This window comes from Anabrus simplex, chromosome 1 (genome assembly GCF_040414725.1).
Source record: "Anabrus simplex isolate iqAnaSimp1 chromosome 1, ASM4041472v1, whole genome shotgun sequence".
NCBI classification, from domain to species: Eukaryota; Metazoa; Arthropoda; class Insecta; order Orthoptera; family Tettigoniidae; genus Anabrus; species Anabrus simplex.
The window spans coordinates 215017188-215037047 of NC_090265.1; the positions used below are offsets into that span (position 1 = coordinate 215017188).

General features: G+C 40.9%; 1 protein-coding gene across 1 annotated transcript in view; it reads left to right on the forward strand.

Moving 5' to 3' along the window:
• Positions 1-1228: 1228 nt before the first annotated feature.
• LOC136864077 (uncharacterized) overlaps positions 1229-19860 on the forward strand; it is a 54284-nt gene continuing 35652 nt past the window's right edge. Inside the window, exons 1-2 of the mRNA XM_067140625.2 lie at positions 1229-1367; positions 18736-19142. Of these exons, the coding sequence (XP_066996726.2) occupies positions 18745-19142 (398 nt within the window). The 5' untranslated portion in view covers positions 1229-1367; positions 18736-18744. The remainder of the gene's footprint in view (positions 1368-18735; positions 19143-19860) is intronic.

Consider the following 19860-nt stretch of genomic DNA (forward strand, 5'->3'; position numbering starts at 1 on the left):
ACCGTGAGCAACACAACTTGTTTTCACCAAAATTTTTATAAAATTGTACAACAAATTTTACGAAACACTTCACCATGAGCAATAGGCATTAGTTGTATCCTATAAATCTCTGCAATCCGACTATTCTACTAGGTTAATTCTGCATCTCTTTGGTCCTGAGAAGACCAGATTACGGAGATTGTAATGTATTAACGTGGAATTACGTTACGTTTACGGCAAAATTTTAAGAAGCTTTTCGTGTTTGGGCAGAAGGCGTATATCGCAGAAAGTATTTAATCACAATTTACAGATAAAAGAGAAGGCTACCTGTTGAAAAAAATGGAAAATCTGAAACGTAGTTTACATGAAACAGCGCTTCAAACTAAGACAAAGTATGTGACGTCACGCGCATACTAAGATGGCGCTGTGTTGACCCGCGCACTCAGTTGAAACAATGAAAATAATTCATAAGTACATCTACGCAACCCTCAAAACCCTGTGGTCGTTACAATAGTGACAGAAGAAGAAAACCAACAACCTATTTTCCAGTCATTGTCTGGGTCAGTGATGGAATGAATGAAGCCCCCATCTTGCGGCAAGGATAGACATTGTGCTGGCTGCCGAAGCCTGTCGCATTCCTCTTGGGCAATGATTAATGACTGACACATGAAATGAAATGATAACGTAGAGTGTTGCTGGAATGAAAGATGACAGGGAAAACCGGAGAAATGCCTGTTCCGCCTCTGCTTTGTAAAGCGCAAATCTCACATGAAGTGACCGGGATTTGAACCACGGAACCCAGCGGTGAGAGGCCGACTCGCAGCCGCCTTACAAATACAATAGCCTTACAATAGCGACAGCCTACCGACAATTTTTTTCATAGTCCATAAGCTTAGGTGGCATATTTATGTTTAGATTTCATTTCCATGTCATATGCACGACACACAAATACCTGTCTTGTATTCTTATAGAACCCCGCAGTTACAGTAAATTATTATTTTTTTTTTTTTTACGCAAAAGAGGTGTTGGCGGTAGTAAGCTGTGGAACCGGGATGAAGTAATGTATGAAGTAGATCCCCAATAAGTCGCGGTATCTATTTTCACACTTGCTGAGGTCATTCTGTTATCTGAACAGTGGAAGTTATCCACGCCCATTCGTGTGCTTTGGAGAGTGTTATCTCAACCGCGGTAGTTATTATTAAGTGGTTAGTCATGAGGACGGAAGAAAAAAAGATATTTTAATCGATTGCATTGCCCTCGGACCACTAGAGGTATCCTGTATCTCGCGCAGTCGAAGATAAGAGCATAATATTAGCTCAGTAAAACAGATTGATTCCCGTTCTACTCTGAGACACTCGAGAAACTGAAGCGGCCGATAAAACATTCAGGTAAAGAAACTTGGATACTTCTACCACCACAAGTGTCTAACATGCAACATTATCATCATCATCATCATCATCATAATCATCATAGCTCCCTCCGTGGATCAATGATGGAGTGTTGGTCTCCAGATTCCATGATCGTGGGTTCAAACACAGCCGAGGTTTTCGGATATTTGTCGGGCAGTAAAAAATCCATTCGACACTTCATCTCGTGGGAAGTAGACATGTGAAAGATCTCTGGTAACATATTTAGTGTTTAGTCGACAAAACTAATTAACCAAGCAACAGATCGCGCAACAGAGATTAGATTTTAACGGAATGTCGTAATTGTCGCGCAGGCAGCCTATATATCGTTAATTTCAAATAGCTGTGCACGGTAGCTGAGGTCATACGTTTATGTTTTTTTGTTGTTAATTGCTTTACGTCTTGTATCGTCAGGGCTGCCGACAGTGGGGTTCGAACCCACTATCACCCGGATTATTATTATTATTATTATTATTATTATTATTATTATTATTATTATTATTATTATTATGGTGTTACGTGTTGAGTAGAGGGGAAGGAACGGAAGGGTCTAGGCACTGAATGCAACCATACCAAGAAAATTTTAAATATATAAAGTATTTTCAAAATTATCTTTCCTTTTCTTTGAATTTTTTCGAACAACAATGACAATTTGTAACAAAACTTGAACAAGTGGGATATTTTCAACATAATAAGTTTTAACGGGGTGAGAGGGAGTGGGGAAGTTCGGTGGAGATCTATCCAGTCGTTTATCCGTGATAGTGGAACAGAAGGACAAACAGACAGACATACAAACAGACACGAAAGCTGAAAACCACTTGAATTAACCTAAATCGGATATCTGAAGAATTTGCAAAAGAAACGAATTTACAGACAGCGGAACCCCTACAACTGTATTTACATAGATTAGTTAAACAAAATATTGCATAAGAATATACTGAATATCGAATAATAACAATAATTCGTTAAAAACACTGTCTATGAAACTTGTTTTTGACATTGGTATAGAAACATTTTCCTTAAACAAACATAAAGGGACGGAGATCTGTTTTACATATTTTGACGCACTTCGGCGTACTATTTTGTTTGGCATCATATGGTACTGTATTTGATGGACGCATTGTATTCGGCCGTACTTTACACACGTGTGCTTTCATATGTTGTGTAGTATATGCAAACGTCATTAAAGAACCACAGCATTTACATGACATATCCTGCATGTTGACAATTCGCAGTTGTTACAAGTAAGAAGTATTCCTACACTTCGCTCTTCATACTTTCTTAATTTATTAATCCGTATTGCTTCTTTCTCTCAGCATTTGCTTTCACTCTGTTTTGTGGACTCCCGTTCTATGCTCGCAACGAATGTCGTAGTGACTGTGAATGTAATCAGTCGGATCGAATCTGGTGCTTTCGCTCAGACTACCGAACGCCAAGCGGTCGGACAGGTCACGCTCACTAGCAGAGTAGAACTACCTTCTTTCGATCGACCATAAATGGGGACTGCAGATCTTTAGTGGGGAAGGTCTCTTCCACAGCCCTCCGTATCTGGTCGTTGGTGTTGCAGCGACGTGATGATACCTCACAGCGAGACAGTGATCACGTTAATGATGCTGATGTCCATAAACTGTGTTTTGCTTTCCGTAGAAGAGTCTTCCTGAACGGTTCGCGAAACGCACTCACAATATGGACCATTATCTAATCCGAGTGCGGTATCTCATGCACCCATACACTTGGCAATAATCGTTCTTCACCTGAGGAATGTCCGACTCGTTGGCTGAACGGTCAGCGTACTGGCCTTCGGTTCAAAGGGTCCCAGGTTCGATTCACGGCCGGGTCGGGGATTTTAACCTTAATTGGTTAATTCCATTGGCACGGGGGCTGGGTGTATGTGTTGTCTTCATCATCATTTCATCCTCATCATGACGCGCAGATCGCCTACGGGCGTCAAATATAAAGACCTGCACCTAGCGAGCCGAACCCGTCCTGGGATATAAAAGCAAAGCAAAGGAAGCAAAGTCATCTCCGTACAGGCCATGAAGGCCCTTGGAGGGGTGGAAGGTAAAGGCTTCCACTATCCGTAACCTCGGCACTTGATGGGGTAGAGTGGTTAGCTCTACGCCCGGCCGCCTTTGCCCCCAGGAATTACCCTGGTACTCATTTTTGGTGTAGGCTGAGTGAACCTCAGGGCCATATGCACCTCCGGAAGTGGAAATCTCATTTCTTAAATTTTACGACTTCCTGACGGGGATTCGAACCCACGTCCTTCCGGGCGAGCCGAGCACGCCTTTACCGCCTCGGCCAGGCAGCCCCTTTCGTCCTGGGATATCCCGACACTAAAAGCCATACGACATTTTTCACCTGAGGAATTGTTTGTATCTGCCATGGTACTAGGATAGTTGCCCAGTCGCACTTCGTCTTGAAGTAGTAATCACCACCACCACCACCACTCAGCCATGGTAGCGCTGCAGCTGAAAAAACAACAACTCAATACATCACTCTCAATTTTTCGTGTGCTTAGTTGTGCTCCCGTGCAATTCCAGAGGTATATTGTTGCATAGGAACACGATGACTTCACGCCAACCTTGTAGTTCTGTTTTAAAAACGCAACTTAGTATCTCTGCCTCGGTACTTACTAAAGCACCGGACACGTACAGAATGGTCTTTCATGTGCCCGTTATTGTTTTTCATCTAGTTCAGGCATCGTCGATTGACCTGTAGTTTCGTTTTGTGCACCATGTTCATGGTTGAGCCGCTGTGTTCGTGCAGTGTTTCAATAATTAAATCAGAGAATTTCTGCTATAATAAGAATAATCATCCGTTGCAAATAATGGCATTTTTCATTTTTTTTTTAGGCTAGTTGTTTTACGTCGCACTGACACAGATAGGTCTTATGGCGACGATTGGACAGGAAAGGGCTAGGAATGGGAAGGAAGCGGCCGTGGCCTTAATTAAGGTACAGCCCCAGCATTTGCCTCGTGTGAAAATGGGAAACCACGGAAAACCATTTTCAGGGCTACCGACAGTGGAATTCGAACTTACTATCTCCCAACTACTGGATACTGGCCGCACTTAAGCGACTACAGCTATCGAGCTCGGTATTTTTTTCATTTTTAAGGTTTATTATTTCTGCATATAAATTAATTTATTTTGCTGTTGTTGAAGGAAAGTCTACCCTTCTGTGGATATTATATACCGTAGGTAGTGAGGTGAAGAAAAATATTGTTTAGTATAGTTCCAGGTTCAAGATAAACCAATAACAATGTCATTATTTAGTTATTTTTCCGGGCTGAACCGTGTTGTTGTTTTCTGTACATTACGTACAGTTTGCCGACGTCTCGAATGCATTGCAGTATTCTTTGTCAAGGCGACTGAAATACCCCTACTCGGGCCGAGGTAATCAGTCTCCCAGGCAGAATCACACTACTAGAGTGGTTCCTTACACTTTCCAGGTGACGAAAGCCCATGGCTGTCTTGTGAGAATTCTGGAAAGTATGTATATATAAGACCAAGGTCAGAAACCAGCCTCGTAGTGTGACTGCTGTCTGGGAGACTGATTACCTCGGGGTATTTGAGACTCCTTGACAAAGAATACTGCAATGTATGCGAAACGTCGGCAAATTGTACGTAATGTACAGAAAACAACCAAACCAAACCAAACCAAACCCCATGGCAATACAGCCCTTGAAGGGCCTTGGCCTACTAAGCGACCGCTGCTCAGCCCGAAGGCCTGCAGATTACGAGGTGTCATGTGGTCAGCACGGCGAATCCTCTCGGCCGTTATTCTTGGCTTTCTAGACCGGAGCCGCTATCTCACCGTCAGATAGCTCCTCAATTCTAATCACGTAGGCTGACTGGACCTGGAACCAGCTCTCAGGTCCAGGTAAAAATCCCTGACCTGGCAGGGAATCGAACCCGGGAGTAGTATAATAGGGGGATTCGGCGGCCACCTCCTCCTCCGGGCTCCCAGGGGTCCCTCCACCTCCCGCGGGAAATTTGAATTTTGGCGGGAAATGTGAATTCTGGCGGGAAATTTGAATTTTTGGCGGGAGATTTGAATTTGTAAACAAAGCCACGTGCTTTTTGACAGCTGTCATCGACAACAACGCATCGCTAACCTCACTGCTGCCATCTTGACGGGCCTAAACCTCAGTAGTGCCAACTTAACCTAACTAGCGTGAGGTAAACAAAGCCACGTGTTTTTTGACAGCTGTCATCGACAACAACGCATCGCTAACCTCAGTACTGCCATCTTGACGGGCCTAAATCTCAGTAGTACCAACTTAACCTAACTAGCGCGAGGTAAACAAAGCCACGTGTTTTTTGACAGCCACGTCCTTTTGACAGACAACAACGCATCGCTAACCTCAGTACTGCCATCTTGACGGGCCTAAACCTTAGTGGTACCAACTTAACCTAACTAGCGCGTGCTAAACAAAGCCACGTGCTTTTTTGACAGCTGTCATCCGCCATCTTTAAACCACAGAGCACTGTGCTGCCCTCTTTATCGTAGTAGATGTAAAATTCGTCACCTGTCATCGGCAGTGCTGCCATCTTGACGGGCCTAAACCTTAGTGCTACCAACTTAACCTCACTAGCTCGAGATAAACAAATCCACGTGCAGCTGTCATCCGCCATCTTTAATCTATAGAGCGCAGTGCTGCCCTCTTTGTGGTGGCGGATAATTTGAAAAATGCTTCTTGACAGCAGCCATCTTGCATCGCAAACCTCAGTGCTGCCCTCTTTAGCTAGATACCTGTGGTGGCAGACAATTCTACGTGACAGCAGCCATCTTTGAGCACAGTGCTGCCCCTCTTTGTGGCTGCGGGAAATTCCACGTGCTCTTGTTTGGAAACAAATCCACGTGCTATTTTCTGACAGCTGTCGTCCGCCATCTTGCATCACAAACCTCAGTGCTACACTCTTTAGTTGAAATGTGGTGGCGGCAAATTCTACATGCTCTTGTTTGGAAACAAACCTATGCGCTTTTCTGACAGCTATCATCCGCCATCTTTAATCCAGAGAGCACCGTGCTGCCCTCTTTAGCTACTTACCTTTGAAATGTGGTGGCGGCAAATTCCACGTCCTCTTGTTTGGAAATAAACCCATGTGCTTTTTTGACAGCTGTCATCCGCCATCTTTAATTAAGAGAGAACAGTGCTGCACTCTATGTGGTGGCGGCAAATTCCACGTGCTCTTGTTTGGAAACAAACCTATGCGCTTTTTTGACAGCTATCATCCGCCATCTTTAATCCAGAGAGCACCGTGCTGCCGTCTTTAGCTACTTACCTTTGAAATGTGGTGGCGGCAAATTCTACGTGCTCTTGCTTGGAAACAAATTCTACTCGCTCTTCAGCTGTCATAAACCATCTTTAATCCAGAGAGAACAGTGCTGCACTCTATGCGGTGGCGGCAAATTCCACGTGCTCTTGTTTGGAAACAAACCTATGCGCTTTTCTGACAGCTGTCATCCGCCATCTTTAATCTAGAGAGAACAGTGCCGCACTCTATGTGGTGGCGGCAAATTCCACGTGCTCTTGTTTGGAAACAAATTCTACTCGCTCTTCAGCTGTCATCCACCATCTTTAATCAAGAGAGCACCGTGCTGCCCTCTCTGTGGTGGCGGATAATTTGAAAAATTCTTTTCGACAAGCAGCCATCTTTAATCCAGAGAGAACAGTGCTGCCCTCTTTAGCTACTTACCTTTGAGGCGGTTAATTTGAAAAATTCTTTTCGACAGGCAGCCATCTTTAATCCAGAGAGAACAGTGCTGCCCTCTTTAGCTACTTACCTTTGAGGCGGTTAATTTGAAAAATTCTATTTAACAAGCTGCCATCTTTAATGAAAAGAGCATCGTGGTGCTATCTTGTGGGTAAATTTTACGTCACAGCTGTCATCCACCATCTTGCATTGCTAACCTTAGTGCTGCCCTCTTTAGCTACTTACCTTTGAAAAAAATATCTATTTGACAAGCTGTCACCCGCCATCTTGCATCGCAAACCTCAGTGCTGCACTCTATGTGGTGGCGGATAATTTGAAAAAATCTTTTTGACAAGCAGCCATCTTTAATCAACAGAGCACCGTGCTGCCATCTTTAGCTACCGCCATCTTACATCGCTTACCTCGCTGCTGCACTCTTTAGTTGAAATGTGGTGGCGGTAAATTCGAACAAGTTTAATCACGCATCGGGAAAGCTAGAGTAAGCACGTGCTGCAGTGATGACGTCATCATGCATGTTTAGACTTGTCCGTTTTCTTAAGAGTAAGTCGGTGTAAAGGAATGTGGTAGCGGTAAATTCGAACAAGTTTAAAACATGCATCGGGAAAGCTAGAGTAAGCACGTGCTGTTGTGATGACGTCATTGTGCATGTTTAGACCTGATCGTTTTTCTTAAGAGTAAGTAGGTGTAAAGCAATGCAATAAGTACAACATTTTTTGAATGCGATCAAATATTTATTTACAAATGTACTACAACAGTGTTCGTTTTTGCTGCTGACAAGGTTGGTGTGCTTCTTAACAACGTATGCTTCTGAAAAGCCTCCTGCAACATTCAAATTAAACAAAGCATTTAGAAATATATTATACTAAGTATGTTCTGATTTACAGAGAAGATCATATACTTCTTACCTTGCTGTTATTCCTTTTCGGAATCATCATCATCATCATGAGGTACTAGAGAAAGTTCATTCATACACTGTGTACAGTGTTCAATCCTCGGATTTGGTCCATCCCAATCATCATCACCATTTTCTCCTCGATGCTTGTAATGTCGTTCACAAGTTCTGCATAAAGCTACTTCGATCGACATCTTACTGTGTAGAGGAAGTATGTCCCAAAAATTATGTACGTAAGAGGCTGCGTACGTATATAAAAATCCTGGTGGTAAGTATTGAATAAGATGTTTCGGCATCGACGATCTACGTTTATAGAACATCTTAATAGCCTCACTCACTCGTGAAAGATAAATAAGATGTTGCGTATGAGCATGCAAACAGCATGCACATTTACAGTTTTGTTCCATAGCGTACGATGTCGAAGCACACACTAATGAAAATGATAAAGATCTATTCTTATTTATAGTCTCGTAACAATATTCGTTAGCGGATAGTAAGTAACATCACTCATATGAATAATAAGACAATAGGCTGCTGTGTTAGGAGGAATGTTTTCAGATGTTTCAAATTCTAAACGAATATCAACTGGAGATTCTTTTATAGATTCTTCATGATAAGAGCAGTCTATAACTACAATCGGTGCTTTATTTTTAAATTCTTTAGGTGTAAATAGCGGACGATCTTCTTTCTGATAATACGATGATTGAAATTTACAAAACATGTCATAGAGCATCCCAAACTTATTTTTCTCAAAGTTAATGTCGATGTTTTCGTAGGGATACGTAATTCCGTTGAGATATAGTCTAACGTGTCTTAATTTGCAGTGATCAAACAGTGAGCTATCTTTTTCGTGATTGAATATACGATTAGTTTGAAATCCAAAAATAATGCACAAGGGCTTCTCAGTAAAACGTGATGTTTTAACAGCCCAGCTATGCTTGTTTGTAGGTGGTAACACAGGATATTCATGCAGCTCCCAACTTCTAAAACGTATAGGTAATGATGTATCATTTTCTACAATCTTCAGCAATCGAAGTTTTTCACGATCAGATAAGGTTACATGTGGAATCCGCCACAGTATACGATACAGTGTTATTTTCGATACTACAGGTGTTTCTACTGCTTTAAGAGAATTGTAATCACTTCGATCACGGATTAGAATAAGCTCTTGTTTTGCGTTGATTATAATACGTGTGAAGTCTTCTGCGAATCCAAAAATATGTTTCAGTGATAACATACCCGTAAAAGTTCCATCCTCATTAATCATCCAGTTGTTAGTAGCTTTTGGACACCATCCAGCCATCCGCAAAAGATTACTTTCTTCATCACAGAAAGAAGGGTAGAGTTTCATTGCACTAGTAATGCCAACATTCTTCGTTCGATCTATTTCAACATTATTTACTTCATATCGCGCTTCAGAAAAGAGAAAAGCTAGAGCATGGTTGTTTAGTTGTGAAGTGCTTGGTTCACTTCCATCAGACTTTTCTAATCGTCCTTCAATATAGAGGTAGCTTTCGTGTGGTAAGGTGTAAACATCTTGTTGATTAATAATAAAATGAATTTCATCATTGTTATTTAATCCAAACGTAAAAGGTTGATAGGAATGAAGCTCACTTCGTACTACACCTTCACGACTTTCTACTGTATTCGTAATGTCTAGCATTTCTTCCATTCTGTTGTAGTAGTGTATATCCTAAATCTTGGAGTATCTGCTTATGGGTATCTGTTAACTCGATGAGTCTCTGCACACATGTAGTATGTCTTCGGAATGTACACAGTGTTTTATTTATAGTTTTCATACTGGTTTAAGATGTAGTTTGTAAGCTACGTACGCGTGCTGATCTAAATGAATAAGCTGATTATGTTTATTTACAAGTCTAAGAGTAATGTTGCTAATGTGTTTTACAGACACAGGATGAAAAAGAAATACTGCTGGTTTCTCACAAATAGTATATCCACGTTCCTCTGTAACAATAAAGTCGTGCAGGACGTGCGAAGGTTGTAGATTACTATTCAAGTCTGTAATAATATTACAAGTAATGTTCACATTATAATCATCGAAGTGTTTTATAGGTTGATCTGACTCGTAACGTACGTTCGGTAGGAGCTCCCTCGATGAAAATCCAAGCAGTGGTCCAATCGAATCAGGTTGTGATTTGAAGTCAATCTTAAATGATAATTCAATAACACATTTATGTGTAATGTTGCTTATAGTGATTGAGAACTTGTAATTATGATTACTAAAACTATCTCCCCCAAACTGTTCAATTAACGTACTTTCAATATAGTCGTGAATATCGTCTACTGTATAACTACCTGAGGGTAGTGTTAGCACATACTCATCGTAATAGAACTTGTTTAAACCATCACGCACATTATAGATTTTATTGTAGCTTTCAAACGATACTAGTCCAAGACTATGCGGCTGATAGCTAAGTTCGATTGGTGGATTAAAATAGACGGTTGTTTCAGGTCCTTCTCCGCGTACAGCAAACGTTCTTTCACTGTTCGTCATCACGTAGACACTAATGCACTTTCTCTACTGTCTGGGTTTGATATAAGAACATAAGACATAATCGTCCGCACATGCGTGTATTAAAGTTTTGCACACGGTTTTTATTGTAAACAATGTCCGCACTGCTTCCGAAATAACGTATGAGCTCAAAAGGAGGAGGTAAATCTCCATAGCTATCAAAATACCATACTTTAGATTTACGTTTTACATAAGCAACGTAATGAGTTCCAGGTCCACGACTGTCGTCCAAGTTAATTACGGCACTTTCACGTTCACGTGAGCGTGCTGGTAGTTGATCGCGCATATACACTCCTCGAAAATAATGAATTCCTAGTTGTTTAGCAAACGTAAAAACTTCATCATGCGTTAGAGCTCGATATGGCAGTGCATTCAGTATACGTTTTTTGGAGAAATGTAGATACCAAGCCCTTTCTTGTATGGCGCTAGCTTCATGTTCACACCTTTGCCTCGTAACGCAATTGCCTCCATCGTCTTGTTATGACGTTCACTCTCTTTCAACTGTTGTTTCGCTTCTTCTACAGCTTTGACAGTTCTCGCTACAGCACTAGCACCACCTAGCAATGACCCCAAAGCTGCTAAGCCAGCAAACAGCGCAGGAAGAAATCCTCCTCGTTTTGGTACAGGAATAATTCGTGCACGTTTACTAAATATTGCTCTGCACTTTGGAGAAATTCTCGCTCTTGCTGCGCGTAACGCCTTAGTAATAGCTACACGAGGATTGTATTCCCCTCGAATAGCTTTTTGCGCAGCCTTTATAATATCTTTCCATCCAACAGTTTTTACTTTCTTCTTCTTCTTCATGTCGTTTGGATATCGTTGTTTCACCATGCTGGACACGACTCTACTAGTCAAGAGCAAATCATAAACTAACCGTTGCCTCTTGTTTCGTTTAATATATATATTACTATTTCGTACTTTATGATTCAGTTATCATGAAGATTATAAAGCAGCAAGACACGCTACCTGTTACCGACATTGTACCGCATCTCTTACCTAGTTCTAGTACAACTACAAGAAAACGTCATGGAACGTTGCTTCCTTTTACTGTTCGATGTATTATATCAGGTCCGTCGGGATGCGGGAAAACAAATCTTTTACTCACACTTATTACTTCTGTAAATGGTGTACGCTTCGAGAATATTTACGTTTTCGCAAATTCAATCTATCAGCCGCTGTATACTATTCTACAAACTGTAATGCACGATCTAGTTAAAGATGGAATAAGATATTTTAAATTTAATTCGCATGAGCAAGTACCATCACCAGACGATGTGCTTCCTAATTCTCTTATGATCTTTGATGATGTCGCAACAGAACAGCAAAACGTTATTCGTGCATTCTTTAGTATGGGTCGGCATAAATATGTTGATTGCATCTATTTGTGCCAAATCTATTCTCGTGTGCCTAAGCAGTTGATACGCGACAACGCAAATGTTATTGTGCTTTTTCGGCAAGATGAGCGCAACATGCGACATGTGTATAACGATCATGTTAACACTGATATGACATTCGATGACTTTAAACGTATGTGTGCTAAATGTTTGTCATTGCACCGTTACAGCTTTTTAGTTATTGATAAAGAAAGTGATGTACAGCATGGACGATATCGCATGGGTTTCGATCATTTTATATGCATTAACACAGAATTACAGTAACTACTTGATTAAAAACCATCATCATGTTAACATCTAGCAAGGAGATCACAAAACATATCATCCAAGCTCGAAACAATATTCGACGGAAATTTAAGGAGCTTAAACGTATTCAAGCAGACACGGATTTATTTTTAAAAACACAACTAAGTACACCACTCAAAGAAATTTTTAATCCTACTTCATTACCGCAGTCTACTTCAAGTTTTGCTTCTATGCAAACATCATATCATAAAGAGAAGCATGAAGAAGAAAAGCATGAACAAGATAAGGAAGAGAAGAAGCAGGATGTAGATCAAGAAGGGGAAGAGGAAGATAAGGAAGAAGAAGAAGAACTTAATGATACATCACCATCTAAGCGTGGTGAGTTTTTAACTACAGATGTTATTGCTGAAACACCTACTACATCGACGCAAAATCTACCATCTTTGTCTGAGGTTATGATTACACCAGAGTATCGCAATCAGTTTAGAACTTTTATTCAAGATACCTATGGATCTCTCTTTGCACCTTATATAGAAAAACTCTTTACAGGACAAACTGACACTACCTACGGTATTCGCTACGAAGATGACTGTTTCCGGATAGGAAATTCAAATGTTAAGATTAATAACAACAAACTCATTGTGAAAGGTGTTACCTATAAACCTACGAAAGGACTCTTAGAACTTCTTTTCTCACGAATACCTGACAAGGATATAATTTTACAAGATGATCTTAAAAAATATAAAGCAATACTTATTGCTACTGATGCAACACGACGTAATTACAAGAGAACAGAAGCTGTAAATGCGAATAAGAGTTACAAGTATCGTGAGTTTATTTCTAAGCTGTTTCCGACTGCACGTAGTCTTGATGTTATCTACAAGCCTTTGTTGCCGTATGTGGATGTAAGATACTGGAATGACCCAAACTTACTCGTTGAACGATTACAACTTTTAAGAGCATCGCAATAGGCTGGTCACACTGGTCACGGATCAGAAATTCTAGAAATAGAAAGAGAACTACGTTATGCCGGTATTATTTTGTAATGGTTCGTCAAGAGAAGATCTCACCTGTAAAGGTAAACATCGCACATGAGTTACATAAACCAGCACGTCGCACCTACTGTCGCAGACGCGTTATTACACGAGGAAAAGATGATCTCTGGCAAGCAGACTTAGTAGAAATGATTCCATATGCCTCTAGTAATAAGGGGTATAAGTATCTACTTACTGTTATCGATGTGTACTCGAAGTTTGCTTTTGCACAACCCGTGCGTTCGAAAACAGCAGCTCAAGTTAAAGAAGCATTTAAACATATTGTTGAAGAATCGAAACGCTGCCCAAGGCTTCTTCAAACTGATCAAGGTAAAGAGTTTTACAACAAGGATTTTTCTTCTTACCTCAAGTTACTTGGCATTCAACACTACTCTACGTTCAGCAATCTCAAGGCAAGTGTTGTAGAACGCTTTAATCGTACACTCAAAACAATGATGTGGCGAGAATTTACAGCGCAAGGTTCATATCGTTGGATTGATCTGCTACCTAGACTTTTATCTACCTACAACGATACTCCTCATCGCACTATCGGAACAAAGCCACGTCTTGTTACAAAGAATACACCTCGTATAAATGCTATTCATCTTGTAATTAAAACAGCTGATCCACGTCGCCATCGCTTTAAAGAAGGTGATTTTGTTCGCATCAGCAAACATAAGTCTATCTTTGCAAAAGGATACACACCTAACTGGAGCACTGAAATTTTTCAAATCAGAAGTGTTAAGCTTACTAATCCAGTTACGTATTTACTTCGCGATCTCAGAGGACAGCCTATTGAAGGAGGATTCTACATCGAAGAACTGCAGAAAACAAAATATCCTGATCACTATTTAGTTGAACGTGTTATTCGACGTCGTGGCAATAAACTGTATGTTAAATGGCTTGGTTTTAATAACAGCTTTAATTCATGGATTAATAAAGAGGATGTACTTTAAATCTTATGTGTGTTTTCTTTTAATCCTCTACGTTTCCTTTCTTCTAAGTCACTAGGACATGCTGTAGGATTAAACAACACCTGTAATATGTTTTGACAATTCATATTTATTTTAGAATATATATATACATTTTTATCCTTTGTTTATTTTACGGTCTTTGTCACTCAGTTTTCGTTTTATTACACCAACAACGACAAGTGCTGCTATATTCTTCTGAGCAGCTAAAGCACTAGGTAATAACACATACACACACACTTTACGAAGCAGATTTTAACAGCTACACGACATACTCTATGCAGGCAGCATGTAACTACGTGTCAGGCGAACGTGTTCTAGGGCCGCAGGGGAGATGAAGCACGAAGAAAAGAAGATCAATCACTCTATTGATGAGTCCACGCCCAACATGCTTCCTCATCTTTCTCCCAGCACGTTTCTTCACCTTTTCCTTGTTTACTCTCTCCACAGCCATGATAAGTGTTTATAAGCAGAGACAACTCGTTAGTTTTAGGTCCGTGATACAGTTTAATTAGTTGACATGTACGGCACTATCTCACAGAAGGTCTTCTACCTAAACTCACGTGTTCATGATGTAAACTACACGTTTGAAGCTCTGACAAAACAGGATCTTGAGTCCACTCACGAGGCACCTTATCCCAAATCTTCTTTACAGCATTCGCAGCTACATTAACCAAAAATGCCTTTGGTAATGCATTTAACTCTTCTTCTGTAAAAGTGTTTAGTTTCTTTTTGCATGCGTAAAACTTTACGATTGCCTTTTCAACTGCGTTACACTTAGTATCTGTTAGAAATGACATGATGTCTTTACTCTAGAAATGTTTCTTTTACACTAAGGTTATTTCGACACTGCAGTTTACATATGTTGTTCACTTCCCGGCATGCACTGCGACACAACCAATCAAAGAGCATGTATACATGTTGTAAAGACTGTTTACTTGTTTCTCTACTATGCTCTTTCGGAAGAGTTTTAAATGATGGGCACCCCAATTCATGCATGTCGATAACCTCACACGATGATGGTAGAAAATCACGCAACTATTCTTTCTTTTCACAACCATTTAAAAGAACAAGATCTGCTCTTGACAAATGTGCATTCATCATTAAACGTAGAAAACGATAAGGTATTCCTTTTTCTTCCCACTTCAAACCTAAATTGTTTTCAATCCACTGAGTCTGCTTTTTATCTTCATCTGTTTGCAAACAGTAAGGGAACGGTGGACTAAATACTAAACTAACAAGTTTTGGTGCCCACAACACACTGCAATCTAACACAGCCACCTCTTTAAACACAAATGATGACGTCATCACTGCAGCACGTGCTTACTCTAGCTTTCCCGATGCGTGATTAAACTTGTTCGAATTTACCGCCACCACATTTCAACTAAAGAGTGCAGCAGGGAGGTAAGCGATGTAAGTTGGCGGTAGCTAAAGATGGCAGCACGGTGCTCTGTTGATTAAAGATGGCTGCTTGTCAAAAAGATTTTTTTCAAATTATCCGCCACCACATTGATTGCAGCACTGAGGTTTGCGATGCAAGATGGCGGGTGACAGCTTGTCAAATAGATATTTTTTTCAAAGGTAAGTAGCTAAAGAGGGCAGCACTAAGGTTAGCAATGCAAGATGGTGGATGACAGCTGTGACGTAAAATTTACCCACAAGATAGCACCACGATGCTCTTTTCATTAAAGATGGCAGCTTGTTAAATAGAATTTTTCAAATTAACCGCCTCAAAGGTAAGTAGCTAAAGAGGGCAGCACTGTTCTCTCTGGATTAAAGATGGCTGCCTGTCGAAAAGAATTTTTCAAATTAACCGCCTCAAAGGTAAGTAGCTAAAGAGGGCAGCACTGTTCTCTCTGGATTAAAGATGGCTGCTTGTCGAAAAGAATTTTTCAAATTATCCGCCACCACAGAGAGGGCAGCACGGTGCTCTCTTGATTAAAGATGGTGGATGACAGCTGAAGAGCGAGTAGAATTTGTTTCCAAACAAGAGCACGTGGAATTTGCCGCCACCACATAGAGTGCGGCACTGTTCTCTCTAGATTAAAGATGGCGGATGACAGCTGTCAGAAAAGCGCATAGGTTTGTTTCCAAACAAGAGCACGTGGAATTTGCCGCCACCGCATAGAGTGCAGCACTGTTCTCTCTGGATTAAAGATGGTTTATGACAGCTGAAGAGCGAGTAGAATTTGTTTCCAAACAAGAGCACGTAGAATTTGCCGCCACCACATTTCAAAGGTAAGTAGCTAAAGACGGCAGCACGGTGCTCTCTGGATTAAATATGGCGTATGATAGCTGTCAAAAAAGCGCATAGGTTTGTTTCCAAACAAGAGCACGTGCAATTTGCCGCCACCACATAGAGTGCAGCACTGTTCTCTCTGGATTAAAGATGGCGGATGACAGCTGTCAAAAAAGCACATGGGTTTATTTCCAAACAAGAGGACGTGGAATTTGCCGCCACCACATTTCAAAGGTAAGTAGCTAAAGAGGGCAGCACGGTGCTCTCTGGATTAAAGATGGCGGATGATAGCTGTCAGAAAAGCGCATAGGTTTGTTTCCAAACAAGAGCATGTAGAATTTGCCGCCACCACATTTCAACTAAAGAGTGTAGCACTGAGGTTTGTGATGCAAGATGGCGGATGACAGCTGTCAGAAAATAGCACGTGAATTTGTTTCCAAACAAGAGCACGTGGAATTTCCCGCAGCCACAAAGGGGGGCAGCACTGTGCTCAAAGACGGCTGCTGTCACGTAGAATTGTCTGCCACCACAGGTATCTAGCTAAAGAGGGCAGCACTGAGGTTTGCGATGCAAGATGGCTGCTGTCAAGAAGCATTTTTCAAATTATCCGCTACCACAAAGAGGGCAGCACTGCGTTCTATAGATTAAAGATGGCGGATGACAGCTGCACGTGGATTTGTTTATCTCGAGCTAGTGAGGTTAAGTTGGTAGCACTAAGGTTTAGGCCCGTCAAGATGGCAGCACTGCCGATGACAGGTGACGAATTTTACATCTACTACGATAAAGAGGGCAGCACAGTGCTCTGTGGTTTAAAGATGGCGGATGACAGCTGTCAAAAAAGCACGTGGCTTTGTTTAGCACGCGCTAGTTAGGTTAAGTTGGTACCACTAAGGTTTAGGCCCGTCAAGATGGCAGTACTGAGGTTAGCGATGCGTTGTTGTCTGTCAAAAGGACGTGGCTGTCAAAAAACACGTGGCTTTGTTTACCTCGCGCTAGTTATGTTAAGTTGGTACTACTGAGGTTTAGGCCCGTCAAGTTGGCAGTACTGAGGTTAGCGATGCGTTGTTGTCGATGACAGCTGTCAAAAAGCACGTGGCTGTCAAAAAAACACGTGGCTTTGTTTACCTCACGCTAGTTAGGTTAAGTTGGCACTACTGAGGTTTAGACCCGTCAAGATGGCAGCAGTGAGGTTAGCGATGCGTTGTTGTCGATGACAGCTGTCAAAAAGCACGTGGCTTTGTTTACAAATTCAAATCTCCCGCCAAAAATTCAAATTTCCCGCCAGAATTCACATTTCCCGCCAAAATTCAAATTTCCCGCGGGAGGAGGAAGGACCCCTGGGAGCCCGGAGGAGGAGGTGGCCGCCGAATCCCCCTATTATACTACTCCCGGGGCCTGCAGGTAAGAGGCAGGCACGCTACCCCTACACCACGGACAGAAAACAACAACACGGTTCAACCCGGAAAAATAACTAATTCTATACACCGTGGAAGCTTCACCTCTAAGATACATTAACAATGTCATTTATTATTCAAATGTATTGAAGTCAAGATAAATTTGACCCATACGTATTTTTCTGCTCCACTTTCTTAAATATTATGCCTGAGAAAGGATCAGCGTTTTCATGTTTACAATTAATTTTAAACGAATACAAGTACTTCGTTTTAATTAGCATAAACGTTTATAATTTCTAATCCAAAACAAAAAATAATTTATTGTGCCCTTTCCTCAGAATTAAAACGCATTTACTTTAACTGTATCCGTTAAAGTCGGACCTGTCAAACCTAATTACATCCTCTTTCATTTTAATTAGGAACCCCTGAATACATGTTACAGCCATATATGGGATACAGTTTTTATATAATCCAAAGCACGAACAGTCATTTTATCAATTCAAGAAGACGGTAGAAATGAACACAAGAACCTTCATAACAAGCCGGACATACATGCAGAGATAAAATGCGATAAGGAGTGGGCGTTTCATGACAACGATCCATGTGGGAATTATTCAAATAAGTTAACATTAAAGAAATTTGACAAAGCTTTTATCAGCTCACACATAGTAATTTAAAATGCTTTTAAGCTCTGTTTATGTAGTATTGTAATATGTTTTATGTTTTTGTTTTTGTTTTACCCATGTTTTAAATGTTTTGTACACTTTTATTAACTTGCCGATTTTAAATAACACGCAAGGGTCGAAACCGGTCCTATGCATATGAAATGGTGTAATGTTTAGTTATTCCATTTAATTTTGTATTGAAAGGTGGATAATTCCTCTCCTATTCTCCTAACCGAATTAATATACAGTTTCTCCCCTTAGGCAACAATTATGAAGATCATAATACTGTTAATTATGGTTACGGCGGCTTCTTCCAGTCCAGACGACTGTAATAATTTGACGTTTGTGGAGCCACTTGTAGAGAAAGATGGAAAACTTTACACCAGAGCCACGTTCAAACAGCAGTATGAAAATTATAACGCGGAAGGGTCAATGCATCTTACAATTCAGCCTTTATTACCAGGAAGATCCGCGCATCTGCCAACAGAATGCGAACGATGCTACAGAAATCGCTCCAAAGCCTACGTTCAAATTACAGAAGTGACCACATCGTATCAGCAAGTAGAGAAAGAGATGACAGCGGGAGTAGTCCGAGTGCAGATAACCTTACAGCCGACAAGGGAACAAGGAGTACTCTTCGGTGAAAAAGACATCCTAACAAACTGTAGGTGAGTGTAACAAACCACGTACCTGCAATTTTCAGGCTCTTATGTCAAGTAATATCATATAAAGTTAGAAACTATGTAATGTAGGCTGTTGTTGTTGTTTGAGTCATCAGTCCATAGACTGGGTTGATGCAGCTCTCCATGCCACCCTATCCTGTGCTAACCTTTTCATTTCTACGTAACTATTGCATCCTACATCTGCTCTAATCTGCTTGTCATATTCATACCTTGGTCTACCCCTACCGTTCTTACCACCTACACTTCCTTCAAAAACCAACTGAACAAGTCCTGGGTGTCTTAAGATGTGTCCTATCATTCTATCTCTCCTTCTCGTCAAATTGAGCCAAATCGATCTCCTCTCACCAATTCGACTCAGTATCTCTTCATTCGTGATTCGATCTATCCATCTCACCTTCAACATTCTTCTGTAACACCACATTTCAAAAGCTTCTATTCTCTTTCTTTCTGAGCTAGTTATCGTCCATGTTTCACTTCCGTACAATGCCACGCTCCACACGAAAGTCTTCAAAAACAACTTTCTAATTCCGATATCAATGTTTGAAGTGAGCAAATTTCTTTTCTTAAGAAAGCTCTTCCTTGCTTTTGCTAGTCTGCATTTTATGTCCTCCTTACTTCTGCCATCGTTAGTTATTTTACTACCCAAGTAACAATATTCATCTACTTCCTTTAAGACTTCGTTTCCTAATCTAATATTTCCTAC